The 16959-nt window shown below is 49.4% G+C and overlaps 7 protein-coding genes across 7 annotated transcripts; 3 read left to right on the top strand and 4 right to left on the bottom strand.

Moving 5' to 3' along the window:
• Positions 1 to 45: 45 nt before the first annotated feature.
• Positions 46 to 2419, bottom strand: VTN77DRAFT_9219 (uncharacterized protein; the record flags this gene model as incomplete). Its single annotated transcript, XM_069425803.1, has 4 exons — positions 46 to 1128; positions 1183 to 1314; positions 1388 to 2283; positions 2335 to 2419. 4 exons carry the CDS (start codon positions 2417 to 2419, stop codon positions 46 to 48), a joined length of 2196 nt encoding a protein of 731 aa, XP_069274080.1.
• Positions 2420 to 3008: 589 nt separating this feature from the next.
• Positions 3009 to 3700, top strand: VTN77DRAFT_9218 (uncharacterized protein; the record flags this gene model as incomplete). The annotated part of the gene is made up of 3 exons (XM_069425802.1): positions 3009 to 3194; positions 3337 to 3492; positions 3653 to 3700. The coding sequence occupies 3 exons, from the start codon at positions 3009 to 3011 to the stop codon at positions 3698 to 3700; spliced, it is 390 nt and encodes a 129-aa protein (XP_069274079.1).
• A 1810-nt stretch (positions 3701 to 5510) lies between these two features.
• On the top strand, positions 5511 to 6446 carry VTN77DRAFT_9217 (uncharacterized protein; the record flags this gene model as incomplete). The annotated part of the gene is made up of 3 exons (XM_069425801.1): positions 5511 to 5983; positions 6059 to 6216; positions 6280 to 6446. 3 exons carry the CDS (start codon positions 5511 to 5513, stop codon positions 6444 to 6446), a joined length of 798 nt encoding a protein of 265 aa, XP_069274078.1.
• A 1427-nt stretch (positions 6447 to 7873) lies between these two features.
• VTN77DRAFT_9216 (uncharacterized protein) lies at positions 7874 to 9343 on the bottom strand (the record flags this gene model as incomplete). The annotated part of the gene is made up of 1 exon (XM_069425800.1): positions 7874 to 9343. The coding sequence occupies one exon, from the start codon at positions 9341 to 9343 to the stop codon at positions 7874 to 7876; it is 1470 nt and encodes a 489-aa protein (XP_069274077.1).
• Positions 9344 to 10757: 1414 nt separating this feature from the next.
• Positions 10758 to 12786, bottom strand: VTN77DRAFT_9215 (uncharacterized protein; the record flags this gene model as incomplete). Its single annotated transcript, XM_069425799.1, has 6 exons — positions 10758 to 11280; positions 11362 to 11624; positions 11670 to 12071; positions 12130 to 12224; positions 12285 to 12532; positions 12596 to 12786. The coding sequence occupies 6 exons, from the start codon at positions 12784 to 12786 to the stop codon at positions 10758 to 10760; spliced, it is 1722 nt and encodes a 573-aa protein (XP_069274076.1).
• A 370-nt stretch (positions 12787 to 13156) lies between these two features.
• Positions 13157 to 14230, top strand: VTN77DRAFT_9214 (uncharacterized protein; the record flags this gene model as incomplete). Its single annotated transcript, XM_069425798.1, has 3 exons — positions 13157 to 13730; positions 13780 to 13912; positions 13966 to 14230. The coding sequence occupies 3 exons, from the start codon at positions 13157 to 13159 to the stop codon at positions 14228 to 14230; spliced, it is 972 nt and encodes a 323-aa protein (XP_069274075.1).
• Positions 14231 to 14933: 703 nt separating this feature from the next.
• VTN77DRAFT_9213 (uncharacterized protein) lies at positions 14934 to 16310 on the bottom strand (the record flags this gene model as incomplete). Its single annotated transcript, XM_069425797.1, has 6 exons — positions 14934 to 15112; positions 15204 to 15579; positions 15631 to 15897; positions 15945 to 15990; positions 16042 to 16100; positions 16164 to 16310. 6 exons carry the CDS (start codon positions 16308 to 16310, stop codon positions 14934 to 14936), a joined length of 1074 nt encoding a protein of 357 aa, XP_069274074.1.
• Positions 16311 to 16959: the final 649 nt, after the last annotated feature.

Here is a 16959-nt window from a genome sequence, read left to right as displayed (position 1 = left end):
GTTGGAATCACACGAAAATTGTTGTGTCAGAATAGAAGACAGCCGTCATGTCGACGTCTCAATCAACCTTCCAAGTGTCTCGTAGGCTTCCTGGAGTAATTCCCACCGGCACCCTTCCAGACTCTCTCGCACTGCTTGCAGTAACTCCTTTGTCTGCTGCGCTACGCTGCCGATCTCGTCGGAGTCATTCCGCAGCTGCATGAGCATGCGAACAAGATACTCTTCCGCGCTACACGATGCGCGCCTCTCCTGGGGGGACGCTTTTTCCCGCGACATATACCCGTATGCCCACAGAATGAGCGCAGCGTGGTAGAGAGACCACGGCCGCAACGCGATGTTGTCCGTGCAGGCCCGATATTGTTGTCCCGTGAAGATGATCTCTTGGATGAGTAGCAGACAGTGGTAGAGTGCCTTTTTCGACTCCTGCTTCTCGCTCCAGGCGCGTACCCGCGCCGTGGCTCTCAATCGGTCGTTCGCCGACAGCAGACTGCCGAGCAAGGACGGAGCCCCGGCGAGAATGTGGATGTCGGTGATATCGGTGTAAATGGCCACATACGCCATTCGGTGAAGAGGCTTGGACGCCTCCAGCGCCAGTGACGAACTTCGCGAGACCAGGGAAAACGACCATGTGTCCATCGCCCTCTCCAGCGTATCCTTCCAGGTGTCGATTGGACCCATCCGGGGGGAATTCGCGGTTGACATGCGTCCAACTCCCAGGGTAGCCAAGTCTCTCGCCTTTAGATGGGCCGTCACACTGAACAACCCATGCAGGAGGATCAGTCGCGCATATGCGCTGCAGTGAGGCGGAATCGGAGTACGCCCCAGAAGCCTTTTTAGGACGGGAAGAAATCCAGGAGACTCGGGAGTCTTTCGCATCAGCCGGCTCCATTCTTCCACATTGCCGCACTCCCACAGACTATCTGCACAGGGCAGTGGCAGACGCACGTCGTGCACCGACAGAATGCAGGTGTGTCCAAACATGAAGCTGTGTTGCGCGTCCATGACAAAGCCAAAGAACGCGGTGCGATTTGAGGACTGGGTTTCAATCCACTGATGCCATGACTGTTCCAGGGGCGTCAATTCCCGATTCGACGCACTTTGCGAGTATGCCACTCCTCGCTTCATGAGCTGTCGCATAAGTTAGACAGATATCTCCATGGAAGACAGCTAGCGGTCCCTTACAGTGATGATAGCGCCGTGGAAGATATGTGCCAATTGATGATGTTTTCTGGTCGAAAACATCTTCTCGTGTGCCTGGATCAGCAGCAGCGTTTGGACGCACCAGAGCGACGCAGGGGGTTCGAAGTCTCCAGTCTGTGGTAATCAGCATAGGATTCAAAATAAAAATCAAAATAAAAATAAATAACAAAGAACTATGGCAGCTTACATTAAAGATGATATAACGAAGGGAATCGTGGATCTTGATGGACGTCTCAAAGTGAGCTGCGTCGCTGGACAAGGTCGAGCCCAGAGTCACAATGGCCGCAATGAGTAGAGGAGGCGCGTTCATCGGATCCAGAGTCGGCTTATGTAGGATAGGGAAGTGAGGATGATAGTTTTCAAAGTACAGGTCGTAGAAATGGGCCAGATTGGAAGGATAGAAGAAAGACGACATGAGAATCTCCGGGGCCAGGGCGTTCAACGCCGTCAGCAGGTTGGCTCGAACGGCCACCCAGGGAGAGGAGGAGGAGTGAGATGAAGCTGGGGTGCGAATGTGGGGAGGTTGCATGGGGAATGACGGCGGCGAGATGCCCGGTGCAGAGATACTGCTCTGTGGTGAGACCACGGGGAAACTCCCGCTGGCGGAGTTGAAATCCGTTGAGATGTTGTCGAAGAGCCATTCAAAATCCAGCGACGGATCGGGGATGTTGACAGAGGGGTCAAAGAAGAGCGAAGCGACATGATCTTCCGTCAGGGGGTTGATCATGTCGTTGCGAAAGTCCATGGGCACCATGGCTGGCTGGTCGTGACTGACGGGATGGCCGCCTTTTTCGGCGGTGTCATCACCATCGTCATGGCTCTTTTCACTGGAGGCAGTTTGGACGCCTCGCAGATCGTCATTCTCGACAGTAAACATTGCTGCTGGTTCCCGGATTGGGAGTTGGGATTGTGGTTGTGGCTCCAGAGAGGCATCCCGCATGGGCGTTGAACTTGGTCCCAGGTAGCCTCCCGAGTTGCGAAACCACATGCCCTTCTCATGGCGCTTCTCATGTCTTCTCAGCAAGTCCTTGCGGACAAAGCGCTTGGGACACGAGGTGCATTGGTAGATCTGCTTGGGACGGTCTGTAAACAGGTCAAATCATCTGCTGGTTTTCCTGGCCAATGGGCACGTACGGTTCAGGCGATGTCGCGACAGGTGTTCTGGGCGAAGGAACGACTTCCCGCAGCCAGGCTCGGTGCATAGATATTCCTTTGGCATGGGGATCAGCTGTCGCTCCTAGTCCATGTATGTACTGTACATGTACTAAATTGACTTGTTGCGGGGAGTTCAAGATGCTCTCTGGGGAATCTGGGGTGATGTGATTATGTAATCATCTCGATAAGCTGAGATAACCGAAGCACTTTCCTTAATAGGCAATCAGTTCACCGTCAGGTGCCAGACCTCGCTTGCATTTCACTTGCACGAGTGAATCGTGTCCAGTGAACTTACTAGGCCTATGACAGTATGGGTGAAGATGAAGCATTGGTTTGGTCCAGTTGTGTACTGCACATTGCTGACAGGATTCCTTTCTTTGGATTACTGGGGGAAGAGCGAGACATCCCTGGATTCATATCCATGCAGGTCACTGACCTTGCGAGGCTACATATATCTGCTGTTGCGAAAGCTATGACAGTAGTCTTCGCTCGTTTCTTTCCAAACCAGGCTTAGTCCGGTCTGGCCATAAAATCTCCCATGACAGACTGTCAGCTCCTTCTCTGAGATCGTGCTATCAACCGTCTCAGCGAGTGAACCTCAGCTTCTTCATCTTCGTTCCATTCGTTCATCATTTGCTACCTACCTTTCCTCGATGGACGACTCTACGGACGCAGAGGCAAAGACCGACACGATTCTTGTGTTTGATCCTCAGGGAGATGTCCTCCTGGAGTTGGGCAAAGAGCGTCTGCTCGTGCCCTCCAATGTCCTCTCATTGGTGTCTCTTGTATTTGAGGCCATGTTTAAGCCCCAATTCAAAGCGACAGAGATCGGAGGAGCCGTCTACCATTCCACTACCGGCAGACAACACGGAAGCATTCATCGTTCTTTGCACAGTTATCCATCACCGGTCGCATGAGATCCCTCAAAACCCAAGTCCAAAGTGTTTGGAAAATCTGTCCCTGATCTGTGACAAGTACCAGTGCGCTGGCGCCGTGGTCGGCTACGGTAATTTATGGCTTCAACGCCCCCTCAGAGTTCCTTCACTCGACGACCTCAGCCGCCTCTTGCTATTCGCCTACGTTCGGGATCTCCCAGAGTATTTTGAAACCATATCACTGGAGATGCTACTCAGGCAGGTAGGTCTCTTTGTCAGTCTGCCAGTATTGACTGGCTGCCCATTTCTTCGTTATGACCTCCTCGGTAAGCAAGACATCCATCTGGTCTGGTTTCGGTAGTTTGACTGATTTGGTCAAACTACTATGAGCCGGACTCATAATCTCTCAACGTTCACCACAGCTAATCGCTGTGCACTCAGCACCATTCAACACGCGGAAAAACCCTTAGAGTAGTATAGTACTACTGATACTCCTACCCTCTTATTATATACTTGGCATGATAAAAGGATAAAAGAAGGGGTAGACCCATTCTACCTTATTCCTCTGTCCCGTGACCATCCTATGTTGAGGCTTATATTACAATTCCCCTATAATATAAGGCCTTGGATTGCATGCCTCCTATAACTGTCTTTCCCTAGTAATAGTAAGGGCTATAAGACTAAGTGGTATTAGCGAATAGTACTTCTAATTACGGGTTAATCTTGCTATAGATAGATCAGACAGGTAGGATATTATTATTACTGATTTATTGCCTGCCTTATAATAATAATAAAATGGGCATTAGGGAAGCAATATCGTAGTCAAATCAGAGAAGTAGTTTGCTTCAGATTTATGCGAAACAGTGACTAAATTAATGGGGAACGTCGATTTGATTGTAAGGAAAACAGGTCATCTTGCTTCATTCATCTATCGCACCTCATCGCTGGGGTCTCTTCTCAAAGATGAATGAAATAGGTAGGTAGACCTATATACAGGCATGTCAATCTCAAATACAAACAAGTAAAAAGGTAACAATGGAGCTTAGTACTACAAAATATTTACTAGGTGGTTTTGAAGAAAATAGTAATTGGTAGTGGTGTTACTTATATTTCAGAAATGTATCGATATCATGGCCAACGTAAATATTATATCTCCCCTATTTACTAAGAAGTGGCTCTCCCTCTTCGCTTAATCTTATGTTACTATTCGCCTTTTGCGTATTTAGCTATCTAATCTTCTAGCTATAAACTTAAACTTTGCCTCTAATATTCTATCCATTACGCTGTACATGTAGATACCCTGGAGTTAGTTCTAGGTTAAAGGAATCTTCCCTCTAATAAACTCGAGCAATAAGGCAAATCGTGGGTAGTAAATAGTGATCTGAGAGACAACGAACAAGATAGAATCTGATCAACCCCCTAGTTTCTAGATCCTCGGCCTGGGTTCTCGTGACTTTGATCTTCCTTCTATATCATCGTTCTATTATTTAGTCTGTCTATGAAGTGGGAGTTCTATCTAGTGTTAGTCGGTCAAATAGACCGTCTTCAATCTCTCTCCCCCTCTCTCTCACCCTTGGCTACGGACAGTCATTCCGAGTCTGAACGCCAGCCTCGGCTTTTTGCCTGCTCCTTACTCCTGGCTAGGTGTGCTTTCATGTGTCATGACATGCATCAGTTTATTAAAACTCGGTATATTTTCTCTATTATTGTTTTAGTTCTGCTTCTTGTGACATGACTCGACAGGCCATGCCACGACTCGTCACGACAAGACACATCAACCAATATGAAATTCGCCGGTCTAACGGAGGGATCAATTTCCAAACCCCTCAATCAGCAGAAAAAGGATGGATGGATGGAACGTCATCATACTACCTCCATACATCTTTGATGGTGCTTGTTTCTGTTTCTGGTATTTTCGCCGAGGTAGGCCTATACTTACTTTACCCACTTACGTATACTGGCCTACTGGACTGGCCTTCTCCACACCCCGCATTTCTATGCACCCCGCAACGAGCTAAAATGGTGGAAATACATGGAAATATGTACATCTACAGACGCCACAAGCATGTGAAGATTTGATATAGAGTCATTAAACCTCCAATACCGAAGGTCATGGGATCTATCTGATCTTGGAGTTTTGGGGTGGGAGGAGGGGCTGAACTTGGTCGTCGTTTATTTAAAGGCCTGTTGTATGCTTCTTTTCAGGGCTGTTGTTGATAGGCAGAGAGACAGTAAATCAATTTGATCAGTGACTATTGTGAAACATACAAATCTAAAATCATGAAGTTCTCAATCTGGTCTTTGTTATCCATCCCCTTCTCCACCTTGACAGGGGCATCTCCCTTGTTCACTTTCGGTCTCAAGGCCAGGGGGAACAGCAATCTCGATCTTACTGCTAGAGAAACCCCTCTAAACGAATTCCTAAGCATCCTCCTCGCCAATCTCCCCGCAATCAACGGCACCATCACAGCCGTCGTCGACGTCCTGACAGACTTCGAGCAGGACCTAGCCGATCTGACGGGCGACCAAACGACGTACAACGAGCTTGGGGGAGCATGCACCGAATACACCATCATCTTCGCCCGTGGGACCAGCGAGCCTGGCAACGTCGGCATTCTCGTGGGCCCGCCGCTCTTCGATGCCCTTGAGAGTCTGGTGGGCAGCTCGGCGTTGACGATTCAGGGGGTGAATGACTATGCGGCGAGTGTGGAGGGGTATCTAGAGGGGGGAGATCCGGCTGGGAGTGCGGAGATGTATGAAGAAATTTCTTTTTTTTTTCTCTTCGAGGTCGAACTCGATGGCGACTAACTTGACATCACAAACAACAGGGCATCCCAAATCCAACAAGCATACTCCGACTGTCCCAACACCAACCTCATCGCCTCGGGGTACTCGCAGGGCTGCCAGATTGTCCACAACGCCATCTCCCAGCTTCCCGCTGAAACAGCATCATGGATCAGTAGTGTGCTTCTCTTTGGTGATCCAGGTGAGTAGACATACACACATACACATGTTGCAAGGATGGAATGAAGCTTGCTGACGATACCAGACGACGGCCAACCCATCCCCAACGTTGATTCGTCCAAAGTCGACACTTACTGCCACACCGGAGACGACATCTGCCAGGATGGGGATCTCATCCTCTTGCCGCATCTGACGTACGCGGAGAACGTGGCCAGTGCGGCGCAGTTTGCTGTTGCGGCGGCGGCGTCGTGACTTTTCCCATCATTATGTACTGTGCGGAAGGTCATCCGATAGGAGGACATACATAATTCTCTCGTTTGTATGTAAGGATGAACATTGGGGAAGAAAGCTCTCTGAAGGCCTTCCTGTATGATCGAGACTTGGAAAACTTTCTGTGAAGGAAGGCCAAGGAAATGTTCCCAAAAATGAAATCAAGTCAAGTCAAATCATTTGAAACAACATCCGCTCGCTAGTCCGGTAGCCAGTTTCCTGAACAGAAGTTATCTTATCAATCATATCAAATTAGGCTACACATTCTAAACTGTTAATCATATAATGATAAATCACATAACCATGTTTGGATTGAATTTTGTATAAACAGGATAAAATAGATTGATTGATAAAAAATTGAAGCTTTATAGATCCAATATTAGAGCATGAAAGAAAGAAGAAAGGAAGGGATTCCCTCCCTTTATATAAACTGCAAGACTAGTAGTGGGTACCTAGTTAGTATTCCTTCCTGATTTCCATCTTCCTTCTTCCATCTTCTACCCTAGCAAGAATTGATTGACATTAGAGAGATTTGGTCCTAGGAGGAGGAGGAGAAGAAGAACAAGAAGAAGAGATATTATCTGCGGAAGATGCGACGAAAAATTTTTATCTTATCTCATCTTATCTTATCTTACAGGGTTATAGATAGATAAGGCACTATCCATTAATTAGATCGTATACATAGGACTCCAACAAGAAAGGTGCTTAGGTGATGGAATGGAAAATCCCTTCATTCATTGAATATGTATGGGGGCAGACCGAACTTTTGACTTGTAATATGAAAAGCCTATCTTGTTTTTTTTCTGTTTTTGTTCTGTTCTTCTCCCATCTTCCTTATTTTTCCCCCTTTTCTTTATTTTACTTTATTTACTTAGTGTGGTCTGTTGGTTGTTAGCCCCCTATGATTGCTCTGCTCCATTTAGTTCAGTCTTGGATGCTGTTTTTCTTCGCTCCAATCTGGATTCGAACTCTACCACGACTGACTGACTGAATGAGACAGCCTTGCCTTGAAATCATGTTGGCAATCATTAAATTAGATTGAATCCAATTAAATTACGACAAGAGAAGAAAAGACAAGACATCTATTTGATTAATATTGGCCAGTATTAGGTACTCCACGCCTTTTAGGTTAGGTTAGGTATTAATTACCCTTCTCATTCGCATTCAAATTCAATCTTGATAATTCGTAATCTCCTTGTTTCTTGGGAGCACAAGTAGAAAGGAACAAAAAAAGAAGAAGAAGAAAAAGAAGAAAAGGAAAAAAACATGGTTGGAAACCCTTCTCCGAAAATAGTCGTCAATACTCCGTAGTGTAGGCCAGTCTACTGCAGTACTATCTCTCTATAGGTCATTCAATTCGTCATATCTTCAGTCATCATCAACCAGTCAACCAAATCAGAAAACCTCCCTCAATACCAATCATCCTTCTCCTCCCCGCCTTTCTTCCCCGTCGGATTCAACGACATGATCCGCCGGCCGGGGATAGTGTCGTGCGTGAATGCCGACTCGAAAATGCCTGAGATCGCGCGCTTCCCGATCTCCGCGAAGGAGTCATACGGGGTTTTACTCGCGCCATTGCATGCCGCCCATTCGCGCGATGAGAACGGCGTCGTCCCGTCGCCCAGGTCGCTCCACCGCGTCACGACGATGGCATGGCGGAAGTGGATGCTCTTCGGGTCCGCCCGGTCTTCCGTCAGTTTGATCTCGACGAGGTACTCGGTCGGGCACTCCGGGCAGCGGCGCATGGGCTGACAGTGTCCGCAGAGACTGGCGACGGCGTTGGGATCGTAGCTCCGCCCCGCCAGCGCGTCTTTGACCCGGGCCTCGATGCGCTGGTACCCGGCTGTCGCGCGCGGCTTGGGGATGTGGCTGAGGGCGCATTTGCACACACTCATCAGCTCGCCGTCCCGCCAGTGGGCGCACACGGAGAAGTACGGCCAGTAGTCCTCGCGAGAGAAGAGCAGCATGCGCTGCGCGCTGGGCGAAAGGCCCGGCGCGGCAAAAGTCGAGCTGACGACCCGCATCAGCAGACGGCCGTTGTGGATGTGGTAGCGCGTGCTGAAGCTCCAGCCCTCATGTCGCCAGCGCCGGGCGAGCGACTCGGGGGAGATGCCATACCGCTCCGAGAAACGATGGGCGCGCATCACCAGCTGGACAAAGGTGAAGGGTAGCGTACGACCATGGGAAATGCGATGCCGCGGCGGCGACCGCAACATGTTGCGCGCATTAGGGCAGTTGAAGAGCGGGTTCAGCACATGAGCAGGCTGCAGCTGCTCGTGGCCTTCCTGCGTGCGGCGATGATATTTCGCGCAGGGGATGCAGAGCAGATGGTGCGGCAGATGTCGGTCCAGCAGGACCAAGAACTCCAGCTTGTATTCATAGTTCTCGGGGCGATTCAAGGCGGCGAATGGCCTCCAGCCTAGGCGACGATACAACGTCTTGCTGGCGAGGGCCAGGCTGGCGGCGTCTTTGGGATTGAGATAGTCGGCCACTTTTTGCCAGAGATCGCGCGACAGGCTGGCGATGGCCGGCTCTCCTGGCGGTCGCTGCTCAGCCTCTTCTGGCTGCGCTGATTGGTTGGAATCGAATGGTTCCTGGAGGCCCAGGGCATGCAGCATCGCCGTATAGTCGCGATTCTCGCCCAGCTGCGTGTCCAGACGCGCTGCTGCCTCTCTGTATTTCAGGCGATGGGCCTGCAACGGCGCCAGTGGAACAGGAGGCGCATCATCATCGTATCCTGCGTGACCATGACGACTGACGAGACTGGTGCTGCTGGCTGAGGTGAGCGATGCTGGCCCACGCTTGCGCAGTTTCTGGCGCGACTTCTTCGGTCGCAACCACGCAGAGACTTTCTTCTCCCCTGGGCTGTCGGCCGACATGTCTGCTGCAATTGAAGCAGTAATCCAATTGCTGGAGCATCGAATTGAAGGCGAATTGAAGCCTGGGTATGAGCAAATGCGAGTGGAGAGATCCACGGCATCCCGCGGAATGCTGAATCAGCATGTGGCGGTGCAGCTGACCAAGCAGGATGTATACCTGGATTCCATATGCGCGACAACAATCTTCTGAAGAATTGAGCGAACAACTATTCTAGATGACATCTCGAGAGTAGAAATCTAGTATATCATAGCTTATCGTTATCGCCAAATCTGTTTAGCGTCTGCTAGCTCGCTGCTATCTTACGCCACTTCTATACGTGTACTAGCCTGACGTTACATTCAGGAGAGTGAAAGGGGGAAAAAAAAAGAAAAGAAAAGAAAAAAAAAGAAAAAGAAAAAGAAAAAGAAAAGAAGAGGAAGAAAGGAAGGAAGAGAAAACAGTAGAAAAAAAGGGAGAGAGAGACAGAGAAAGGATGGAATTAAGGAAGTAAGAAGAGACATGTATATACACTTAGACGCGAAAGTTTGCAACTTTGCCTGCAATATTTGCACATTTTATAATAAATTTCCTGAAAGTAGTCATAATAGTCAGAGTATTAATACAATAACTATATAATAAAAAATTGACTAATCCTTCGTTTTATATGGAGAATTTTCCAATTCAAGTTGGTTTTAAATAAATATTATTCCGATGAAGTTGCTTAAAGCCGATATAATTTGATCACAATAATATATGCCATTTTTTGATTTAATAAACAGATTTTTTCTACATAGAAGATTTAGAACATTAATCTGAAAGTTAAAAAAAAAATAAAAATCTCTAAATACTATTTATATATAATTTTGTCAACTTATCAAGGTTAAATATTAAATAATATTAGTGTACTAAAAAGGGACTTAGTAACCATGTTGATTTCTAATATGTACTACAATCCATTTTAATAATTAATTTTTATATATAATCTTCAAATTCAGGAAAATATGTACCATATGGTTATGGAGAAATAATCAACTGTGTTGTGGTTGCAACCTTTTTGCGGTGTATCGTAAATGGCGAGTACGTTACTATGTAATATAATAATTCAAAAACAGAAATATATCTAATTGGTAAACATCGGGCTCTATAAAGAGGAATAGACAAAAATAGTATGCCCCTACTAAGGTATATGTAACTAGTGATATTAATAACTAATGATGGTTAATTAATCAATTGATATTGGAGCGAAGCCTTAATTAATAAGTAGTAGTAGAAGAAGAAGAGGAAGAAGAAGAAGAAGAAGTCATACACAACATAACAGCATGACAACGTCACTATACGTATAAAGACCGGTTAAAGATGTACTTAAAGATCTACGAGACAAAAACTAAAAGTCATGCCGGCGGTGGTAGAGTGTCCTCTGACGAGGGCTGCAGCCTACACAGAAAGCTTCGACTTGACCCCCTTCGCCTCATCCTCAGCATCCTCTTGTGCCGTGACGACAATCTCTGTGCCATCCACAATCAACGTCCCATGGCCACTACCCTCGATGCGCTGGGGCACCTGCTCTTCAAAGGCGAGGTTATTATTAATGTCCTTTAGAGTCATTGACAGCCAACAGATAACCCAATACGACACCCCGCCCATCAAGAAGCTCAGCACCCAGCCGAGATCGAACATGTCCGTGGCAGCAGCACTAACGCTGACATTGCCAAAACTAGCAACGAACCCCGGCAGCGGCAGCAGGAAGCCGATCACGAAGGCGGCGACTCCCCGCAGGTGCACGCCCCTCGTGTAGTAGTACCGTCCAGAAGACGACTGGCTGAAGAGGTCGCTGAGAGAGAGGTTGCCCCGTCGCACGAGGAAGTAGTCGACGATCATGATGGCGACGACGGGGCCTTGGAAGATGGAGTAGCCGCTTAGGAAGCTGAGGAAGCCGTTGGCTGTGGAGACGATTCTCCTGGAATCAATTTAAATCAGTGCGCCGTTCAGGTTAACTGTGTTGATTGACTGCAAGCCGTGGCTTCAGATGGAGACGTACCAAGGTACAATCGCAAAAGCGACGACGAGACAGATAAACTGCCCCCGAACGATGTTGACATATCGCGGAGCCAGGCAGGTGATGTCCGCAGCGAACGGGACAATATTGCACGCGACTGATGTCCCCACCGTTGCGAACGCAAAGGCCGCTGACGCAAAGAACACGCCAGCCCGAGCCTTGGAGGTGTATGAGTGGTCCAGAATCCCGTTCAACAGGTCGTACGGATTCCAGAACGCTTCGCCGTACATGTTTTTCACTGCAGACTGTGTCGGTTAGATTTGGCTGCTTCATCTGTTGTAAGAACATACCGTCGTGATAATTCCGAATGCAGAGCACACCGTCCCCGCCAACGGCAAGCCTAACAGCTGGCCATACAGCTGCGCATTTCGTGTCTTGGAGTAGCGCGCAAGATCGGGCACCGTCACGAGCAACGCTGAATTCGCCCCCATGACGGCGTTGAACTGGGATACCAGACCCCAAGCGAAGATCGACGTCGCCGGTCTGAGAGATTCGTCCACGAGCTTGTCCGCAGAGACGCCTCCGTTGGCAGTTGTTGCCCAGCAGACGATCCCCATGCCTGCCAGGGGAAAGACGACGGATTTGATACTGAATAGATGCCGAATCTTGGTCGTGTGGATGAACATCAGGGGCAGGGTGAAGACAAAGGCCAGGAAGAAGCCGATCAAGACCTGTGTGGTGACATATTGGTTCTGGAAGGAATTTAGTTAGCTTGGTTATGTATGTACCTACGTTATAGAACAGGCCTACCGCCGGAATCCCATTGTGCACCCTCGTCCAACTGGGGAAGATGCACCGGAGACAGATGGAGATGAACTGGCCTTCGAAATAGAGCTGCACGCCGCCTATACAACGTCAATTGCTGGAGTCTAGACTAGACTGACTTGGAAAAAAAAAAAGCTTACCCCAGATGATGCCCAGAAGAGCCCGCAAAAAGACAAAGAAATACGACCCATAGATGCCAAAAGACACCCGCGCCAGCACCGGGTAGCCGACGTGGTACAGCGCTGCCGCCCTGCCGTTGCAGACAATCACCACGGCCGAAAGGACGTTGGCGAAGAGCACGACGAGCAGGGCATCGCGGACGGACGCGCCCAGCGCGATGAGCGAGGAGCCAACGGACCAGGTCGAGACGGCCCATGATTCGCTCCACCTGTTGCTCAGCTTGTGTCAATTATATTATACATGTACAGTGTCTCTGTGAGGTTGTACTCACCAGTAAGCGAAGAAATTCCACGCCGTCCAGGTCTGTCGCTCCAGCGGCGACGGCAGGAGATCCTCATTGACCAGGATCGAAGACGCACTCTTCAGCCGGATGGCATCGTGGAAGGCATGCCACGAGGTAAATGCATGCTTGAAACGAGCCCAGCGAGATCCATCAGATCCGTCAGATTTGCTGGATGACATGACGGCCCACCTGGAATACATATCATGTAATCATGTAATGACCACAGCTAATCCAGTGGACCCTCGGCCCTGAGAGCGGGCATCTTCTGCGATTATTATATCCATCGTGCCGTCTGAGCTGCATATCAGCTGCAATATCAAGCCTGTCGACGCTGACCCTTGCTTATCCAGCTTATCCAGCTTCTCCCTTGCGCGGGATGGCAATCTTGCGTGGGCGGTCACGTGGAGACCCCGTTCTCGATCATCCCACTTGATGGATGCTGGCGTATCGTTGCGGTAAGGTGGAGAAGGTTCGCGATAAGTGAGATGAATTGATGGATTAAATAGAAAAGAAGAATCGTAACTGTGCAGAGCCATCTAGTACACCATCATGGCAGGACTGGAAGTGATAGACGGCGGCAAAGCCTGGTACCACTGCCCCAAGGGCCCCATGGTGCTTGGAGAAGCGCCCATCTACCGCGCCAGCGACTCGACGCTGCACTGGGTGGACTGCCTGTCGGAGCCGCCGGAGCTGTACATCCTCAAGGTTGACCCCGACACGGGCGACGCGATCGGGGAGGCGCGCGTGCTGCAGCTCGAAGACAGCGTCACCGTGGCCTTCTTCCGCAAGAACAAGCCCGGCAGCTACATCGCTGCCTACTACCAGGGGGTCTGCTTCATCGACGAGGAGACGGGGAAGATGGAGGTCGTCAAGGAGATCATCCCGACGGACCAGCGGGACGAGCTGCGCTTCAATGACGGCGGCATCGATGCGAAGGGACGCTTCTGGCTGGCTGAGATCGACAAGAAGGCCATGGCGTACGGTCCGAACAAGCTGCCTGCCAGCTATGGGAGACCTCGGGGGCGGCTCTGGCGATACGATCCGGATGGAAGTCTGCATCTGATGATTGACGGCGGCATTATCTGTGGGAACGGATTGGGATGGAGTCCAGACAACAAGACCAGTAATTTCCCCTGTCTCACCTTGAGTATCAATCATGCTGACTTCAACAGTGTATTTCCACGACTCGGTGGCCATGATGGTCTTTGCCTTTGACTTTGACCTGGAGACGGGGAACATTTCCAACAAGCGGCTGCTGATTGACCGACGCACATCTTTTGGCGAGCCAGACGGGATGGTCGTGGAGTAAGCAGACGTCACTTGACCACGTCTGTAGACATGCTAATCTGCGTCTCCAGCACGAATGGCAACCTCTGGATCGCCATGTTCGACTCCAACCGCGTGATGGTGTTCAGCCCCGAAGGTCGCCACCTGAAGGACATAATCTTCTCTGCCCGGAATCCCGCCTGCACCACCTGGGGCGGGAAGAACCACGATATCATCTACGTGGCGAGTGGGAAAGATCGACGGCCGAATGCGCAGCCGGATGATGAGGGAGGGCACATGTTTCGGTTCAAGCCGACGGATGCGAGAGGGCAGCCCAAGTATGAATTTGGGGGGTAGTCAAAGTAGTACTGTACTGTACATGCGAGTTAGGATATCAATCTATATAGCTCTATATTATAATGAACAAAGCATAAACGGCCTGCTTTGCTCGACTGGCTTGAAGAGAAAGGACCTGGTGTTACCCAAAAATGCCCATGCTAGCGCTATTTCCTCTGATTCACCACTATATAGGAGTATTTCTTTTCTAGGCGGAATGCCTACGGTATTATAGCTTTCTTTCTATATAGCTTTATTATTCCTGGCCAAGTGATATAGGTTATGTTACTATGCTATAGATCTTGCCATATTCACTGCCCTATTCCTTGCCGTATTTTCTATAATACTGACCAAAAGAAATCACATATAGTGCAGCCCTTTTTTTTTCGGGACACGAAATATCAGATAGACATTTTCTTTCGTCTTTTTTTTATCGCATTGCGGTACAGCTATCTATTTTGTACCGCACCATATCATCTACATGTATGTACATCCGTAGAGTCTATAGACCAAGACTCAAACTAAGTACTGTTGAAATGTTGAAAACACTTTTGACCACCCACCCAGGCCAAGCATGCACGTATGCATCTATGTGCATATGCATGTGCATGTGCTTCTTTCCCGATCTATGTGTACAGTAAAAACACAACAAAATGCCTCCTTTTGTTTTGTTTGCCCCCCAGAAATCACTGTCAGGTGGATGCTAGATCACGTCTCTGGACGTCTATATTGGTGCTCTGTCCTTCTTGAACTCGAAATATGGCCAGTTCAGGTCATCGGACGATGGGGTGCCGTTACGGTGGCTTTGGACACCGACGGAGGAGGTCACTACGATGCCGTCCTTTTTCTGGAAGAGCTCTTCCTCCGAGTCGGTGCGCCATTGTTCTGGTTCCTGTCGATGGTCTGTCAGCATGCTTCCAACCCAGTTCGACGGTTAAATTTTAGGGGCGACAGGTGCTTGCCTTCCCGCTCATCGACAACTTCTTCCTCTTACCCTTGCTGCTGGATGATATCCCGGACAGTTCATGCGACCGACTACCCTCATTCGGATAGGACAATGGATGCGTCTCAGTCAGGGGCTTCTTGCTGATATGTCTCAGCCACACGGCCTTCAGAGACGGCGCATTCGCCGCCATAATGGCTACATCCAATTCGATAGCGGAGATGATGACCATCTTGCCCAGCGTGTAGGTGAAGTCCGGGTCGACGTCGAACTGGTGGAGGACGATCAACCGCAGGAAGGAGACCAGCACAGCCGAGCCCCCGAAGGTGATCAGCGTGATCAGCTGGAGTCGGCGGCGCAGACTGGCCTGGATGCTCATCAGCGAGTGGATGGGCAGGGCCAAGATGATACAATCCGTCAAGATGCTCTGTGGCAGTTAGCAGGAACGGTCGGTCTTTTTTTTTTATAGAGAACTCACAAATGAAGCTACAAGGTAATAGGTGATCGACTTGGGAAGACATGTCGCATCCGGATAGGCGGCTGGGTTGAAAAACGCTGCGTGGGGCGTGCACTGGAAACAATAGATCAACCAGATAGTCAGGGTGAGAACGCCGTTGAGGGCCATGGTGGCGTAGACGCTGTAGGTGAACAACGGCTTGTGCGCGAGGCGAAGGTAGAAGAGTAAGAAGGTGGTTTTGATGATGAAGTGCATCCAGATGTAGTAGATTTCTTCGGCAAAAAGGCACTGCCAGACGTTAACTCGTGCTTGCGGCGGAGGAAACGAATGCATACCTTGATCAGTATCATCAAGTCCTTGGGGCTGACGAGGGTGATGTGTCTGCAGATGGTGATAAGTAAGAGCAGTGGAATAACGAGACGGGTGACATACAGTCCACCACCATAGTGCAAGAATATGTAGAGGAGAGCCTGCTGCGCGGTGTTGAAAAACTGTGGACGTCAGCACTCAGCAAGTAGGAAGTAGCAGTACTGCAGTAAGAGTCAATTGCTCACCAGAATGGCAGTCATACACCTATCATCCCAGCCGAAGCTCTTGATGATGAACCCCCGGGAGTAAATGCGCAACAGAATCGTGATGGTCGAGAGGATATAAAACACCGTCGAGACTCCATAGGCCACCGGTCGGAGCGATTCAAACATGTTGATGGTGTTGCCCTCATACGAGAAAAAAAAAATCTGATGGCAGATCCTTCTTACACCAGCTGTGACGACCGCAACGCAGAAATTACTCCAGAAGGTCTGTCGTACTTAAGTGAGAGAACATCATATTTGGATGTCGATGGTAAGGGGATTTCCTGTGGAGATCACCTAACCTAGCAGACGGTACGGAGTACCCAGTGCACCGATACACACCTGCCTACTTGGTACATCGATCCCAGTTTCACATAGTAAGCATAAGCACTCCATGGTGGTGCAGCTCGTGTTGGGCTTTCCTAATAATAGCGTGATCCTTCAGCCAGGCGAGCCGTCTCGCACTAGCATCGTTGCCAGCTGTCTAGAATGATCGATATATGACCGGAGTACTTGATGCACTTGTCGATGGCAAATTGGTGACACTGGAGCAAAGAACTCGCCCAGTCAAGCAGTCCTCGAGTCTCCCATCTGTATCAACCCATATCAACATTTTTCCACGGTTACTGTGCGTCTGGCATCGAAGTCCTCGGATACAGCCGTTGTGACAGCAGGAACATAACACGGCAGGATGGCTAGGGACAACTAGACGATACTATTTTTTCCGGACATTACGGCGCAGCAAGGGTATAGATCAATGGGAAGTATATGCGCTCGT

This window comes from Rasamsonia byssochlamydoides (genome assembly GCF_041956645.1).
Source record: "Rasamsonia byssochlamydoides strain NRRL 3658 unplaced genomic scaffold VTN77scaffold_84, whole genome shotgun sequence".
Classification (NCBI taxonomy): domain Eukaryota; kingdom Fungi; phylum Ascomycota; class Eurotiomycetes; order Eurotiales; family Trichocomaceae; genus Rasamsonia; species Rasamsonia byssochlamydoides.
This window is presented reverse-complemented; position numbering and strand designations above follow the sequence as displayed.